General features: G+C 35.1%; 2 protein-coding genes across 3 annotated transcripts; one reads left to right on the forward strand and one right to left on the reverse strand.

Annotated features, from left to right (window-relative positions):
- Window positions 1-1,779: 1,779 nt before the first annotated feature.
- LOC111806918 (mavicyanin-like) lies at window positions 1,780-3,878 on the forward strand. Its single transcript, XM_023692443.2, has 2 exons — window positions 1,780-2,051; window positions 3,300-3,878. The coding sequence occupies exons 1-2, from the start codon at window positions 1,862-1,864 to the stop codon at window positions 3,662-3,664; spliced, it is 555 nt and encodes a 184-aa protein (XP_023548211.1). The 5' UTR covers window positions 1,780-1,861; the 3' UTR covers window positions 3,665-3,878.
- Window positions 3,811-11,502, reverse strand: CLC-D (chloride channel D). Of its 2 annotated transcripts, XM_023692440.2 has the most exons (24): window positions 11,416-11,502; window positions 10,903-11,064; window positions 10,647-10,719; window positions 10,087-10,308; window positions 9,940-9,986; window positions 9,743-9,841; window positions 8,812-8,886; window positions 8,454-8,542; window positions 8,014-8,154; window positions 7,865-7,935; window positions 7,691-7,770; window positions 7,458-7,607; window positions 7,254-7,313; window positions 7,081-7,155; window positions 6,730-6,881; window positions 6,131-6,266; window positions 5,932-6,060; window positions 5,213-5,290; window positions 5,082-5,137; window positions 4,913-4,996; window positions 4,662-4,818; window positions 4,467-4,568; window positions 4,342-4,388; window positions 3,811-4,119 (listed from the first exon to the last, which is right to left on the reverse strand). In XM_023692440.2, exons 1-24 carry the CDS (start codon window positions 11,452-11,454, stop codon window positions 4,026-4,028), a joined length of 2,418 nt encoding a protein of 805 aa, XP_023548208.1. In that variant the 5' UTR covers window positions 11,455-11,502; the 3' UTR covers window positions 3,811-4,025. The 2 variants fall into 2 exon arrangements, with proteins under 2 accessions (XP_023548208.1, XP_023548210.1); XM_023692442.2 differs by lacking the exon at window positions 11,416-11,502 and having other exon boundaries at window positions 10,903-11,409.
- Between the last annotated feature and the right edge of the window lie 1,775 nt (window positions 11,503-13,277).

Here is a 13,277-nt window from a genome sequence, read left to right on the forward strand (position 1 = left end):
GATTTTCCTACCCCTGGAGGGAAAAACCCTTCCCTTTTTGGTCGGTTGTGGGCGAGGAGGGATTCGCACCCCCCGACACCATGTTTCGTAGCCACGTGCTCTAATCCTCTGAGTTACAAGCCTCACCCCGTCTTCACTCGATCGGTTCACGGGAGCACCTTAAAAAAAGGAACCTTTCCTCTCCGCAGTCATTTATGAATATTGAATCAAACCATAATTTTTTTAGATTGGGTTCGGTCGAGTAATTGAGTTCATTTGGCTTCAAAATGTTAGTTTTTAAAGTATGTCTATTTATTTTTAAACATTTAATTAAAATTTACCATTTAATTTCAATATATATTAAAAAAATTACTTTCTAAATATCTAAAAATTATTTTAAAGAGTTCAAACAAAGTAATAGCGGCTATAACATCTACGAGTAATATATATTAAAAAATAAATAATAAAAAAATATGCGTATATAATTGTATCATACGCAAAATTATATATTTTGAAATTCGATTCAATTCAATTTAATGTTACGAGAACCCGTTAACATTTGAAATCAACCCAACTCTACTATAATCATAACCTAACTCCACTATGATCTCGTTGCTTTATACCGACGTGTTTTTACATTCACTCAAAATTCATTATTACGGAAATGTCGTCTTTAATTATAAATTTATAATCTTCCTTGCTTCTGATCACTATATACGTTTTGTCCGTTCCCTATTTGCAAATGATGTAATATCTACCTTATTCATCATCTCTCACAACTAACCCAATAAATAATAAAAGTTATTTACCAAATTAACATTTCCCGTGAAAAAAGTATTACAAACTTCATATCATCGACCGAGTACCAAACGAACAAATACTATTTTTATTTATACCTCCCGGGATGGTGATACGAAATACTGATCAAACCGTGGTTATTTGGACAAAAGAAAAAAAAAAAAAAACAACATTAAATTTCTTAGCCGTCGAAAAGTTCTGTAGAGACGAGTTTGTAGTCGATGGTACCATACCCGACGCGCTAACAACTTACCAGCAAGGCTTAAACATTCCATTCTTTCCTTTGAAGTTCTTCAAACTCCAACCATTAATGACCAAAAGAAAAGTTTATAATAAATAAATAAATAAAAATAAAAATATATTTATTTATTTATTTCCTTTTTAATTTGTTGTGAAAGATCCAAGAGCTGAATTTAAATGCTTTCCTTCTTTTGATCCAAATAAATTATCATGACCTAATTAAACAATATGGTTTAAAATTTAATAAAGCTTCATTAATTTTGGTCCCCTCTCAATTTTATATATTTTATTAAAAATATTTTTAATCCTTCAAAATTTTAATAATAGCCTTCAATATTTTATTTAAAAATATATCTAAAATTTAAAAAATTTCATTAATATTTTTCAATTTTTTTTATAATATCATTACGTCCATACCATATTTTAAAAAATATCCATAAAATTATAAATAAAAAATAATAGTATTTTTTTTTTAAAGTTTAGAGTATTATTAAAATTTTTAAAATTGAATATATATATATATATATTGGAGAGTGCAAAATTGATAGATATTTTTATTAATTTAAAATTAGAATTAAAATAAAATGAAAAAAAAAGGAAATATTTAAATAGTCGTTGTTTCTTAGATTCTAAGATCCAATGACCAAAATGGGTCCACCTCAAAATAGAAAAATATTTTTAAAAAAATAAAAATAAAAATAAAAAAAAGTGTAAAAGAACCCACTAGAGTTCAAGGGAGATTATATAAATTGAGATGGTAAAGGCATACTCTTTTTTAAGTTTCCATCTTAAATTCAAAAACCCATTTCAGCCAACTGAAATTTGAGAGGGTAACCGCCGGAAAATGGGTTTTGCGGCGGAGAGAGCGGTTGCGGTGACGGCGGCGGTGTTCGTGGTCGTCATGACCATGGTGCTGGAGCCGGCGGTCGCGGCGGTTTATAAGGTTGGAGACGCCGCCGGCTGGACCACCATCGGCGGTGTCGACTACAAGCAGTGGGCTGCTACCAAGACTTTCCAGCCCGGTGATGTCATCGGTAAGTTTCATATGAACATTTATCAAATTTTTTTTTAAATTCCTTTCTTAATTATTATTATTATTTCGGAAATTGAATTTTTTGGATCATTAAAAAAAAAACCCATTTCATGATTTTCTCGTTTCATGCCTTTTTGTTGCCCAAATTTTTATTTTTTTAAAAATAAGGATTATTTTTTAAATTAGGAAAAAATGGGTTTAATTATAAAAATAATTCTTACTTTTTTTTTTCTTTTAAAAATATTCTCGTTTTAAAATTTTGTAAAAGTGCAAGGATAATATTGTAATTATGAAAAAATATTGATTTTTTTTTTTAAACAAATGGAATTATTTTTGAGTAATTTGTAATTTTTTTTTTTTTTTTAAAGGTTTTCCGACAAGAATGGTCGTAGGCTTTGAGATTGGAAGTAGGGTCTAAAAGAAACTTCCAAAAATAAACAAAAAATAATAAAAAAAAGAAATTAGGTGGGCTGGAAGCATGTGATAGTGGGCCACACATAATGGGCCCTACAAGGCCCATTATGTACAAGCTTTTCCACCCACTCACTCACGCCTTCATTATGATTTACACCACTTCACAAATTTAAAATGATATAATTCCCACAAACCTTCCTCTTTTTTTTTTTTTTAATTCCTTTTAAAATTCAAAATTAAGTCAAAAATATATTTTGTTTTATTTTATTTTTGCCTATGACTTTCTTAAATTTCATTTTTAGTCTTAAATTACTAATTTAGTGGCTTCTAAACTTCAAAGGTAAAAAAATATTATTTAAAAAATAATTAACGAATTATTAGACATAAAATTAATCTTTGTATATAATAAGATATTGAATTTTTAATTTTGTATAAAATAATGTCGAATTTTGATCGATCATTATCAAACAATTTTTAAAGTTTTGAAATGAGTAGAAATTTTTTAAGATTTAAAAGCTTATTTTACATGAATTTGAAAATTTTAACGTAAATTTGATTTTTAAATTTGGGTTCATTGTAGCGTCAAATTTGGGTTCATTGTAGCGGTCTGATCGATTAATTTACGGGTTTTGAGATCGAATAATTTACGGGAATTTGGGTTCATTATAGCGGTCCGATCGAATAATTTACGGGTTTTGAGATCGAATAATTTACGGGGATGAGTCTGTTTTTTCAGTATTTGAGTGGAACGCCAAGTTCGGGTTCATTATAGCGGTCCGATCGAATAATTGACGGGTTTTTAAGAAATGATTGAAATGATGAGTTTGTTTTTCAGTATTTGAGTACAACGCCAAGTTCCACAACGTAATGAGAGTGACGCATGGGATGTACAAATCATGCAATGTCTCAGACCCCATAGAGACACACTCTTCCGGCAACGACACCATCACCATTCAAACCAGAGGCCATCACTTTTTCCTCTGCGGTGTTCCCGGCCATTGCCAGGCCGGCCAGAAGGTCGACATTAACGTCCAACGCCTCGCTTCCACCACCGTTGCCCCAGAGCCCTCTGCCTTGGCCTCCCCTGCCGTCCCCCTTGCACATACACCCGCCACACAAGCACCAAAAGCCACTGCCCCGCGCCTTGGCGCTGGCTTTTGGCTATTGCTTTCGGCCTTGTCCGTTCTAGCGATTGCTTAAACGGGCACTGGCCAAGCCCTTCCCATTCAATAAGTTGCAGTCTTTTTTGTACAACAAATTTCAGCCATTTTGTAGTGATAGTTCGTCATCGAGGTCTCTTTTTACGTCGTCTATACATACGTTTTCGTAAGTTTGAAGCTTTCATAAACAAAATAAACTAAGCCAACTCTTATCATTACAATCTATGATATAATACAATGCTCTGTTCTGCTCTGTTCTTTAGATATCTACCTGGTTTGGGATTGGAATCCCAGCCAGCAAACAATAAAGAATATATTTCCTAATGGGAATATGAAGAAAAGCATCATAAACTAGTAGTAATCTGACCATATTAATCTTGGCAGCTGCTGCATGATGTTCATCAGCCGTCTGCGTTATTGACCAAAAGTCCGTTAAGAAGTGGGCTCTCGACATCCCCATTCGTTGTATGTATACTTCTATCTCGACGCCGAGCTCTGCCATGCCATCGTAACGATATACAAGATTAATAAGTTGAGTTTGAAGAGATTATACAGTTTCGGCACATTAGATGATGAACTCGTTTTGACAGCGTCTAAAGTGACTAAAAACGTAAGAATCAATCTAAATGGAAGCGTTAGCATCGCATTACAATCTCGGAAGTCCGAATAGATGCATCGTTTTATGAGATAAGTAAAGCATCATAGAGAGTCAGAGACCTTACACTAGTCGATTGTAGCTCCATAGCATCCGAATCTTCGCTATCCTGCATCGAGGTGTTTGTATCTTATTAATGTCGAGACGTGTTTTTGAAATATTAAATGTGGTAAGGTGACTATACTACCTCTATCAACAGATCCTTTCGAGTGATCAAACCGACCACATTTGCTGGACGGGGAACGACAAACGCGTGTCTTAGACCCAATTGCCGGAAAAGATTATATACCTATGACATTGCAAGATACGACGATTACGGAAACCACAATTCCCTCAAAAATGATGAATAACATAAAACCAAACAAAATAATCAAGCAAATACCTTTGTCAAAGACATATCCTCTGGGACAATATATGGAGATGGATTCAAAAAGGGGAGTAGATCAATGTACATTTCCAAGTCCTCTGAACTAAGATTGATATCATCAATAGAAATTCCTTTACTGGAAGCAGGTTTCACAAACTCACTGAAATTATGCCTGAAAATTCCAAAAGAACGAGTCAGAACTCGATGGAAAAGTGAGGATAACCCGTCCATTATAGTCTCGGGACTCGGATCGAGTATCCATTTACCTGGTTGGCATGGATCCTCTTGGATCAGAAGGCAAAGGACTGTGCTGAAAATCTACTTTGGACTGCAGTAGTCCTAACAAGTAACTGCATCAAAAATCATACAGTAAGGCTTTTTGGGATGCTTCAATCATTAAAAAGATTGTGTTGGTTATCAATTCAGCCTATATACCTTCTAAGCATTAGTCCAATGACACGTGTTTCTCCGTTTCGAGAGTAATCGATCACCTAAGGGGCAAAGAAGCACAGCCTTAAGAATCGGTTAATAGACGAGAAGAAAAAGAAGAATTTAGGTATGCTCACAGGAAAGCCATTATGTCTGTTGCTCCGTAAAATACTAACAATATCAGCAACCTTAACAACGCGGGGGAACGAGACGACCTACAAATAGAGAAAACAGTGTATTGGCAAGGAAGAATCTAATACTATACACATTATAAGAAAAAAAAATTATAGGTAAGCCACTCATTTCAATTATTTTCGTAACAGGCCAACACCGCCAACAGATATTGTCCGCTTTGGCCCATTACGTATCGCCGTCAGCCTCACGGTTTTAGAACGCGTCTGCTAGGGAGAGTTTCCGCACCTTTATAAGGAATGCTTCGTTCCCCTCTTCAACTGATGTGGGATCTCACAATCCACCCCCCTTGGGGGCCTAGCATCCTCGCTGGTATACCATTGGTGTCTGGCTCTAATACCATTTGTAACAGCTCAAACCTACCGCTAGTAGATATTGTCTACTTCCATTACGTATCGCCGTCAGCCTCACGGTTTTAAAACACGTCTGCTAAGGAGAGGTTTCCACACTCTTATAAGGAATGTTTTGTTCCCCTCTCCAACTCACGTGAGATCTCACAATTTTAAACCACACAAATCGTCCTCCATGCATATACTCGACGCAAAACTTTATTTTTCCTTTTCGTATAGCATATTTCTTTTGCATGGGCTCCAATGAAACATCATTGCCTGGATAATACTCTGTACTCAATACAAAAGGAGTTTAAGGAATACGCAAGGATTACCCTTTTTCCACAGGCCTCCTTTGCTGTTATTTTCCGCATCTGGTACTTCGGTCTCGATTCCAGTAACGGAATACCCTTCAACTGGGCTTGCTCTTCATAGAGGCCTTCATTAAAGGCATCACCAACAGCCTGAAGTGTTTATATAAATAAGAAACTTTCACATGCATCCATGAATATATATACATATACGTTGACTTACCTTGGACATCAGAAGGACAAGCATTATGAGAGGTAAAAACTTCAAATTGTTTGAAATTTCAACCATGATGACACACAAAGACACTGTCATTCGCATAGAGCCTCCTAGAAACGATGCAGCACCCAACAAAGCATATCTAGAAAACCAGTAAGATTTGGAAGAACGTTAAAGATTGTTATCACATGAAGATACAATAAAGTAAGATTGGATCTTTCATGATTTCATTTGCCAATGATTAACTTTTGATTTGTGTTACCCGAAACCATAAGTTTTATTTTCAAAGCTCGTCTACGATTTTTGTCAATCGAGTATTTTTCTGTAAGCCCCATGAGCCCTCGAAAAAGTTCGTCTACCCTTTTGTGCTCCTTTTCACTGGAATTCAGTTTGTTTCTAGAATGGATTTAGCTAGAGAAAGATTGTATATCCTGACCCTATTAACTTGGTCAAGAGTGCCTCACCAAAATCTTGTATTTCCCATGAATTTTATTAACAAGAAAATGACCCCCATAGTTTTATCTGATATTGCATGTTTGCCAGCATTCTCTCAATAACATCTAAATTATTAAACTAGAATATTCATAGAATAAGCAAAGACTCACGTTCCCTCTTCAATGTTCGGCTTTTTGTAGAAACTAACCACGAACTTTCCAACCAAACGTCCATACGTAGATCCAATCATTATACCAGGAACAAATTGACCAGCAGGTACAGCAGTACCAAACGTCACGACAGCTAAAGTATAAAACATAACCTGAAAAAGTAGAAGAATGGATGGAATATTGTAAAACAATCATATCATCAAGTTCCTAATAACATAGCACAACTTAGTGATTCTATATTAATTCTAAAATGAAGGGATTTTCAGTAAGATGATGAAAATAAGAAACAGTACAACAATAAGAACATGTGAACAAAGAAAGTTATGCTGTAAACCAAGTGAAAAACGTTACCAGAAAGGTCAATAAACTCCGCGCACTGAATTCATGCATCGTTTTTGCACTGAACAAATTCCTTATGGCATCATCCTGGAAAAATAAATTTAGCGACATCAAGAAGGTAAAAAAGAATATTATAGAGAAATGGAAAAGATCAGCATAAATTTGAACAAAGAAAAAAGAAAAACCTGGGTGTTAAAGAAGATGGTTGCAAGGTCATTGTATTCATTGTCCTTGCTACAATAAAACTGAAAAAAAAAGGGTAATAAACAGGCAGATTTATGTCAAGCAACTCCAAGTGTGCCTAGCTCCAGCTAAATGATATGGGATTGGTATTGAAAATTACAATAATCGCAAAATAACAACAAAAGACAAGCAGTACTGATTCTTACATTGACATAATTCCCGTACGTCCCTGGAGGCCTTGGGCATTCATTACCCAAATCAGGATCAGATTTGGGGCATGGAGTACATTGCCTTAGAAGTGGTAGTCCGAACGAAATAATTGATGTTAATACCGAGATGAGACAAGCTTCAATGATCTGAAATTTTTCAAGGGAGAAAAATTGAAGTAATTGGGGCTGAAGAAATAATAGACATAAATCATCATTAAACTTTTGCGTACCTTAACTCGGTTCCCCTTTTTGTGCAAATGGTTTCGTCGCCAATACGTCATGTAAAGAGTAAGCTGGTTGAATAGTGCTCCTAAACGAATAACCAAAAGGATGAACATAGAACCTAATCCTTGGAATTGGAAATTTAGCTAAGCCAACCAAAAAGGTACGACTAAATTACCAACCTAATAAGCCTCCAATAACCCCAATCACAGTCATAGGCAACAACTCCCCAAAAGAGTAGTCCTCTTGGCCACTAAAAGTATAACCATTAGCAGCTAAAAATTCAAAGGAGACATAGGCATAGAAGGCATGAATAGATTATAAACCTTACTCTGATATGTCCCATATTATGAAACCACCAGAACCAAAATGGCCACACTTCCCACTCTTACACCATCCCATCGCTGCACGCACCACAACAGCCACCACAGCAGACGTAAAAAACACACGCCACAAAAGTTGACTCTTCCACCTTCAATGTCAAATACAAAATTCACATAGATTGGGTTAGTTTTTTTTTTTTTTTTTTTTTTTTTTTTTTTTTTTTTTTTTTTTTTTTCCGATTGTCCCTATAGTTCCAGAACTAACAACCTAACCCCTGTAGATTAATAAATTATTGCTTTTCACCCTGCAGGTGTTTTGACTCCAACCCGAACTAAAACGATATCAAAAGATTATTTTGCCCATAAATCAACAGAGAAAGAGGAAAGAAACATTCTATCACCACATAAGTCAGCCTTCAAGCATGTTGAGAGGAAGAAATGTGTTTACCAAGATGTTACTTCTTCCAGTGCAAATAATACACCACCAACTGGAGCTCTAAAAGCTGCAGCAACTCCTGCTGCACACCCACATGTCACCTTTCATTGTTAACGAAAAAAGGAAGAACAATTAGGTTATTTGCCTCTACAGCCTCTAATACTATAAGTCATAAACAAATGAGAAAAGGAAAAAAAAAAAAAAAAAAAACCATTAAAAGCTTAAGTTCTTCAAAGTCCAATATGTAAAATTAAGACAAATAACAATTAGGCAAAGTGTATTAAATCATGCAGAAAGTAATATTAAATCATGACTTGATTTAGAAAAGTGGAGAGCTAGAATGTAAATTGAAATGCTAAAAATAACTTACAAGATCACGACGATCCCGGTCACTCTTGAACACTTGTAACCACCTGGAATTTAGATGATATTTACCAGATCCACCCTGTTTTCAAAATTAAAGACAAGAAATCATTATTTGCACTAACCATGCAGTTATAATTCATCTCAAAGGATTTTTCTTTTTAACTCATAGGATACGTTGGTGGAAGGCTGTAATGAGGTCACAACCACTTGACATGACCTATTTAGGATATTCACACAGATTTTAGCAGGGTCCAATGTCAATCCCTCTACTACATACAAACATGTGAGTTTTGAATGAACACAAAAGGCAGGGATTCCAAAAAAGGAAAAAATGAAAAGAAGCCGAACTTCTTCATTTTTGTCCATTCAACTCCGGAACCTGTCTATTGCAAATAATAACTTTACCCTAAATTCCGCTAAAGTACACTAATGATTTCACAACTTTCAAGTAAGAAAACTGTAACAACCCAAGCCCACCGCAGATATTGTCCTATCTGGGTTTTCCCTTTCGGATTTCCTTCAAGGTTTGTAAAACGCGTCTGCCAAGGAGAGGTTTTCACACCCTTATAAAGGGTGTTTCATTCTCCTCCGCAACTGACATGGGATCTCACAAATACTGACGGTATGTAGGTGCACGCGGACATATTTCATTTCCATAGATCAACCAAGTCAGAGACTTGAACATCATGAATTAAAGTATTGAATAATGAGTCTCAATATCAAATGGATACCAAACAGCCACGACACCAAAGTTTAAGACAAGTATGGAATAACAATACAACTTCGGCCGTAATTGGGACATAAACATTAATAGACAAATGAAAATACGAACCAAGTTGAATCAAACATGGATTAATAAAATCTACTTTCTCATTGGATTGTGAAGATATTGATTGTCATAAGAATATTACGACAAGAAATTCATGCAGGCTTACTTGTCCTAGCAAAGAAGCAATACAGGCGCCCGTATGTACAAGCGGTCCTTCTTTGCCTAAAGCCAATCCACCTCCCACCGAACCAATGCTTCCAAATATCTGACATATACCAAGATTACGAAAAGAAAAAAAATGAGAAAACTTTAAGAACATATCTGCAGAAATTTCCAGCAATGAGGGGTAGGGTACAACGGTACCTTTCCGATTAAGGTTCTGAAGAAAAGGACACCATGAATGTCAATTCCTGTTCATTAGAACAAAAGAGATACTTTCAAATGCCCAAAAACAATGTGTTTTAATTTTACCAAGGATGGAAGCGAAGAGCCATCAATAATATGACATACCATTCAAATAACCCTTGATTTCAGGTATGCCAGATCCAGCTGCTGCAGGAGCAAAATGAGTGACTATATATACAGATGAAAACACTAGACCCAAGTTGATGGCTAAGTATACTATAAAACCAGCTACATATGACTTCTGAATTAGAGCAAATGTCAATGAAAATTTCCAGCCTGCAAAGTTCTCAACAGCCATATTTATGAAAACTGCAGCCAATCCTGTGCCTGGACGCAGCCAAGAGAAGTCGTTAACTAGACACAACAAGAAAAACAACCATATGCTTTACACCGTCGAATTAAATTATGCAAAAAGAAAACCATGAAATGTCCAATGCTTTCAGTTCGAATGCCTTCTAGTTCACTCCGTTTATCAACAACTACTAAACATCACGTTATAACCTCGATCAAGATGTCACAACTAAACTAAGGATCGTATTACCCACACAAATCACTTATTTTATCGATAATTTATGGATAGATAACATATTATGCGTTATAAACAAAATGTATGCACTTTGTAAACATGGAGTTTTTGTTCAGGTAAAGGGAAGCTGTCATCATACCAATGCCAATGAACAAAGCATACAGCCACTTAACCACCACACTATAGCCAACAAATAATCTTCCTCTTTGCGCCTACAGAACACCAAAAGCACATCGTGAGAAGCACAAAAACAGCATCCGCTGAAGCCCCATTTCATAGTAAAGAATTATTTTCCAACAGATCACAAGAACAATTGAAGTAATCCAAGATAAATGCAGGCCCAACCATAAAATTAAAACTCAAAGATCACCAGAAACAGAACAGAATGAAAGTACCTGTTCATCCCAGTAAGCATAATTCTCGATGACCTCGTAATCAAGGCTTTCGACGCCGCCCCCATCGTTCTTCTTCAAGAAGCTAACGAGGTCGTCCTCATTTTCATCGGTGTCCGGAAGACGAGACCACATGCTTTTTGCTCTATCCATCCCATTCTGCAGCTGATTCGAAAGCATGGTCTATCGACTAAGATCCAATCCAAAAACAGCTCAAATGAACCCTAATTTTGAGTACGATCAAACTCAAAAACTCGAAATTTACTATGGATTGAAAATCGGGACAGCCGCAAAATAATGGGACGGGTTTAAAAACGAAAAGTAAGAAATCCAGAGGAAAGAACCCCCTGAAAATCGCGAATCAGGATCCTTATAAAGGAGATTGAAGCTGAAGAACTTGGGGATTCAAGTATGTCTGTGGATGGCTGAATCCTTGCGTTCAATCGAACTCAAAATGAAGTAAAAATTAGATTTGAGAACTAAGATTTGGCATAAACTACAAATCAAACAACTCACCACCGATAAAGAATTCTGTTCTCCACTGCTTTGAATCATTGGTTAATTTTTCTTTTTATTTTTATTTTAAATATTAAAGTGTTCAATCCATTTTCCATTTTTAATTTTGTTTTAACTAATTTTTAATATGATGAGATAATATAAATACGCAGTTGAAAGTTCGTAAATTTATTAAATGTCATTTCGGAATTTTATTAAATAATGTTTTAAAAATTTAAGAATTTTTAGATAATACAAATATTTTATTATTTTCATAAAATAAATTTCATATTAAAAATTCAACAATTAAAAAAATATCGATTTAGAGATGCTTACACGTGTGGGAGTTGATGCACAGACGATTTTCAAATGGATGGTCTAAATTGATTAACTTATTAAAGTTTAGCGGTTTATTTGATACAATTATAAGCTTCGTAGCTAGGTTTTATGTTGGTACGTAATTTTAAAACGTGTCTACCAGGTTTACTAAACTCTTCGGTGTCCATTTCAAATTTGTGTTAAAATATCAACCCTTTAATTTTGGAAAAAATAATAAGTGATTTTAAACTAGTTCAAGTTCTTACAACTTTAAGTCCGTTCTATTTTTGGTTTCTATATCATAAAAATAGACCTCCGTTTTGGCCCACTATCTTTATTTTGCTTTTAACAAATTATGCTACCCACGTATTAAAACTACATAGCTTGGTGGAGACGAGATTTAAGTAAGTGAAGATAGGTGGCAATATAATAGCCAAATGGTTAATCTTAAATGTATTTATTGAGTGAGTGGACTAAATTAAATATTTTGAAAATTCAAGAATAAAAACGCTATTTGTTTACCGTTCAAGTCAACCCATAATAAAATCAATAAAAATTATTCAAACCGACGTATAACAGGTTGAAAGTTTAAATTTCTGTCGATAGTCTTTTTTTTTTTTTCTTTCAAGATAATAATCGATATCTAATTAATGGTCAAAGATAGAGAAGTTCTTATCAATTTCATTAAAGCTCCACTTACGACTTTACTTTGGAAAAAGTGAAATGTCCATGACATTAGCTCGTTATTCAAAGGGATCAAGTTGTTTATGAATGCAACTCGTTGTCTTAGAATAAAGAATTCAAAGAGGGCGTTATCACGCAGTGTTGGATATGCTACCTTGAATTTGGGTTTGTAATTGCCAAGCTTTGTGTCTGCTATCTTTTCTTACTCTGCTTCAATGGCTTCAAAAACTGGTGGCTTACTGTGAAACTATATGCATGCCACTCCTTATCAAATATTCCAAGGATGATATGAAATGAATTTTCACGCACTTGAAAAGAATTTCTCTACTGGGTTACAATCTTGAACAAAGGAAAACGCTACACAACAAGATGATGATAGTCGGTAGGTTGACTATGCCTAGGGAATATAGGTACAACCTACTAATAGAGGTGTTGCAAAATCATGGCCTTGGTTGATTGTAACTTGCCTGGAACACTGTGACAACTTTGTATGAGCTTTTAGTACATGTGATCGCTTAAAGCACAATGCGATCACTTTTATGTGAAGTAAAGATCTGTGACATCCCACGTCGATTGGAGGGGAGAACACATCTTATAAGAGTGTGAAAGGAGGAGAGAACACATCTTATAAAGGAGTGAAAGTAGAAGCCCATAAGAGTTTAAAATCGTGAGAAGAAGCCCAAAATAAAAAAAAAAAACTTGGGCTGTTACAAATGATATCTATGACAGGGAAGACGCTGACCCTAAGGGGGATTGTGAAGTCCTACATCAATTGGAGAGAAAATGTGTGAAAACCTCTCCCTAACAAATACATTTTAAAACCTTGAGAAGAAACCCAAAAGGAAAAGTCCAAAGAGACAATATCACAAGTCCGTTACAAA

Source organism: Cucurbita pepo, chromosome 12, assembly GCF_057944985.1.
Source record: "Cucurbita pepo subsp. pepo isolate OVF chromosome 12, ASM5794498v1, whole genome shotgun sequence".
Taxonomy (NCBI): Eukaryota; Viridiplantae; Streptophyta; class Magnoliopsida; order Cucurbitales; family Cucurbitaceae; genus Cucurbita; species Cucurbita pepo.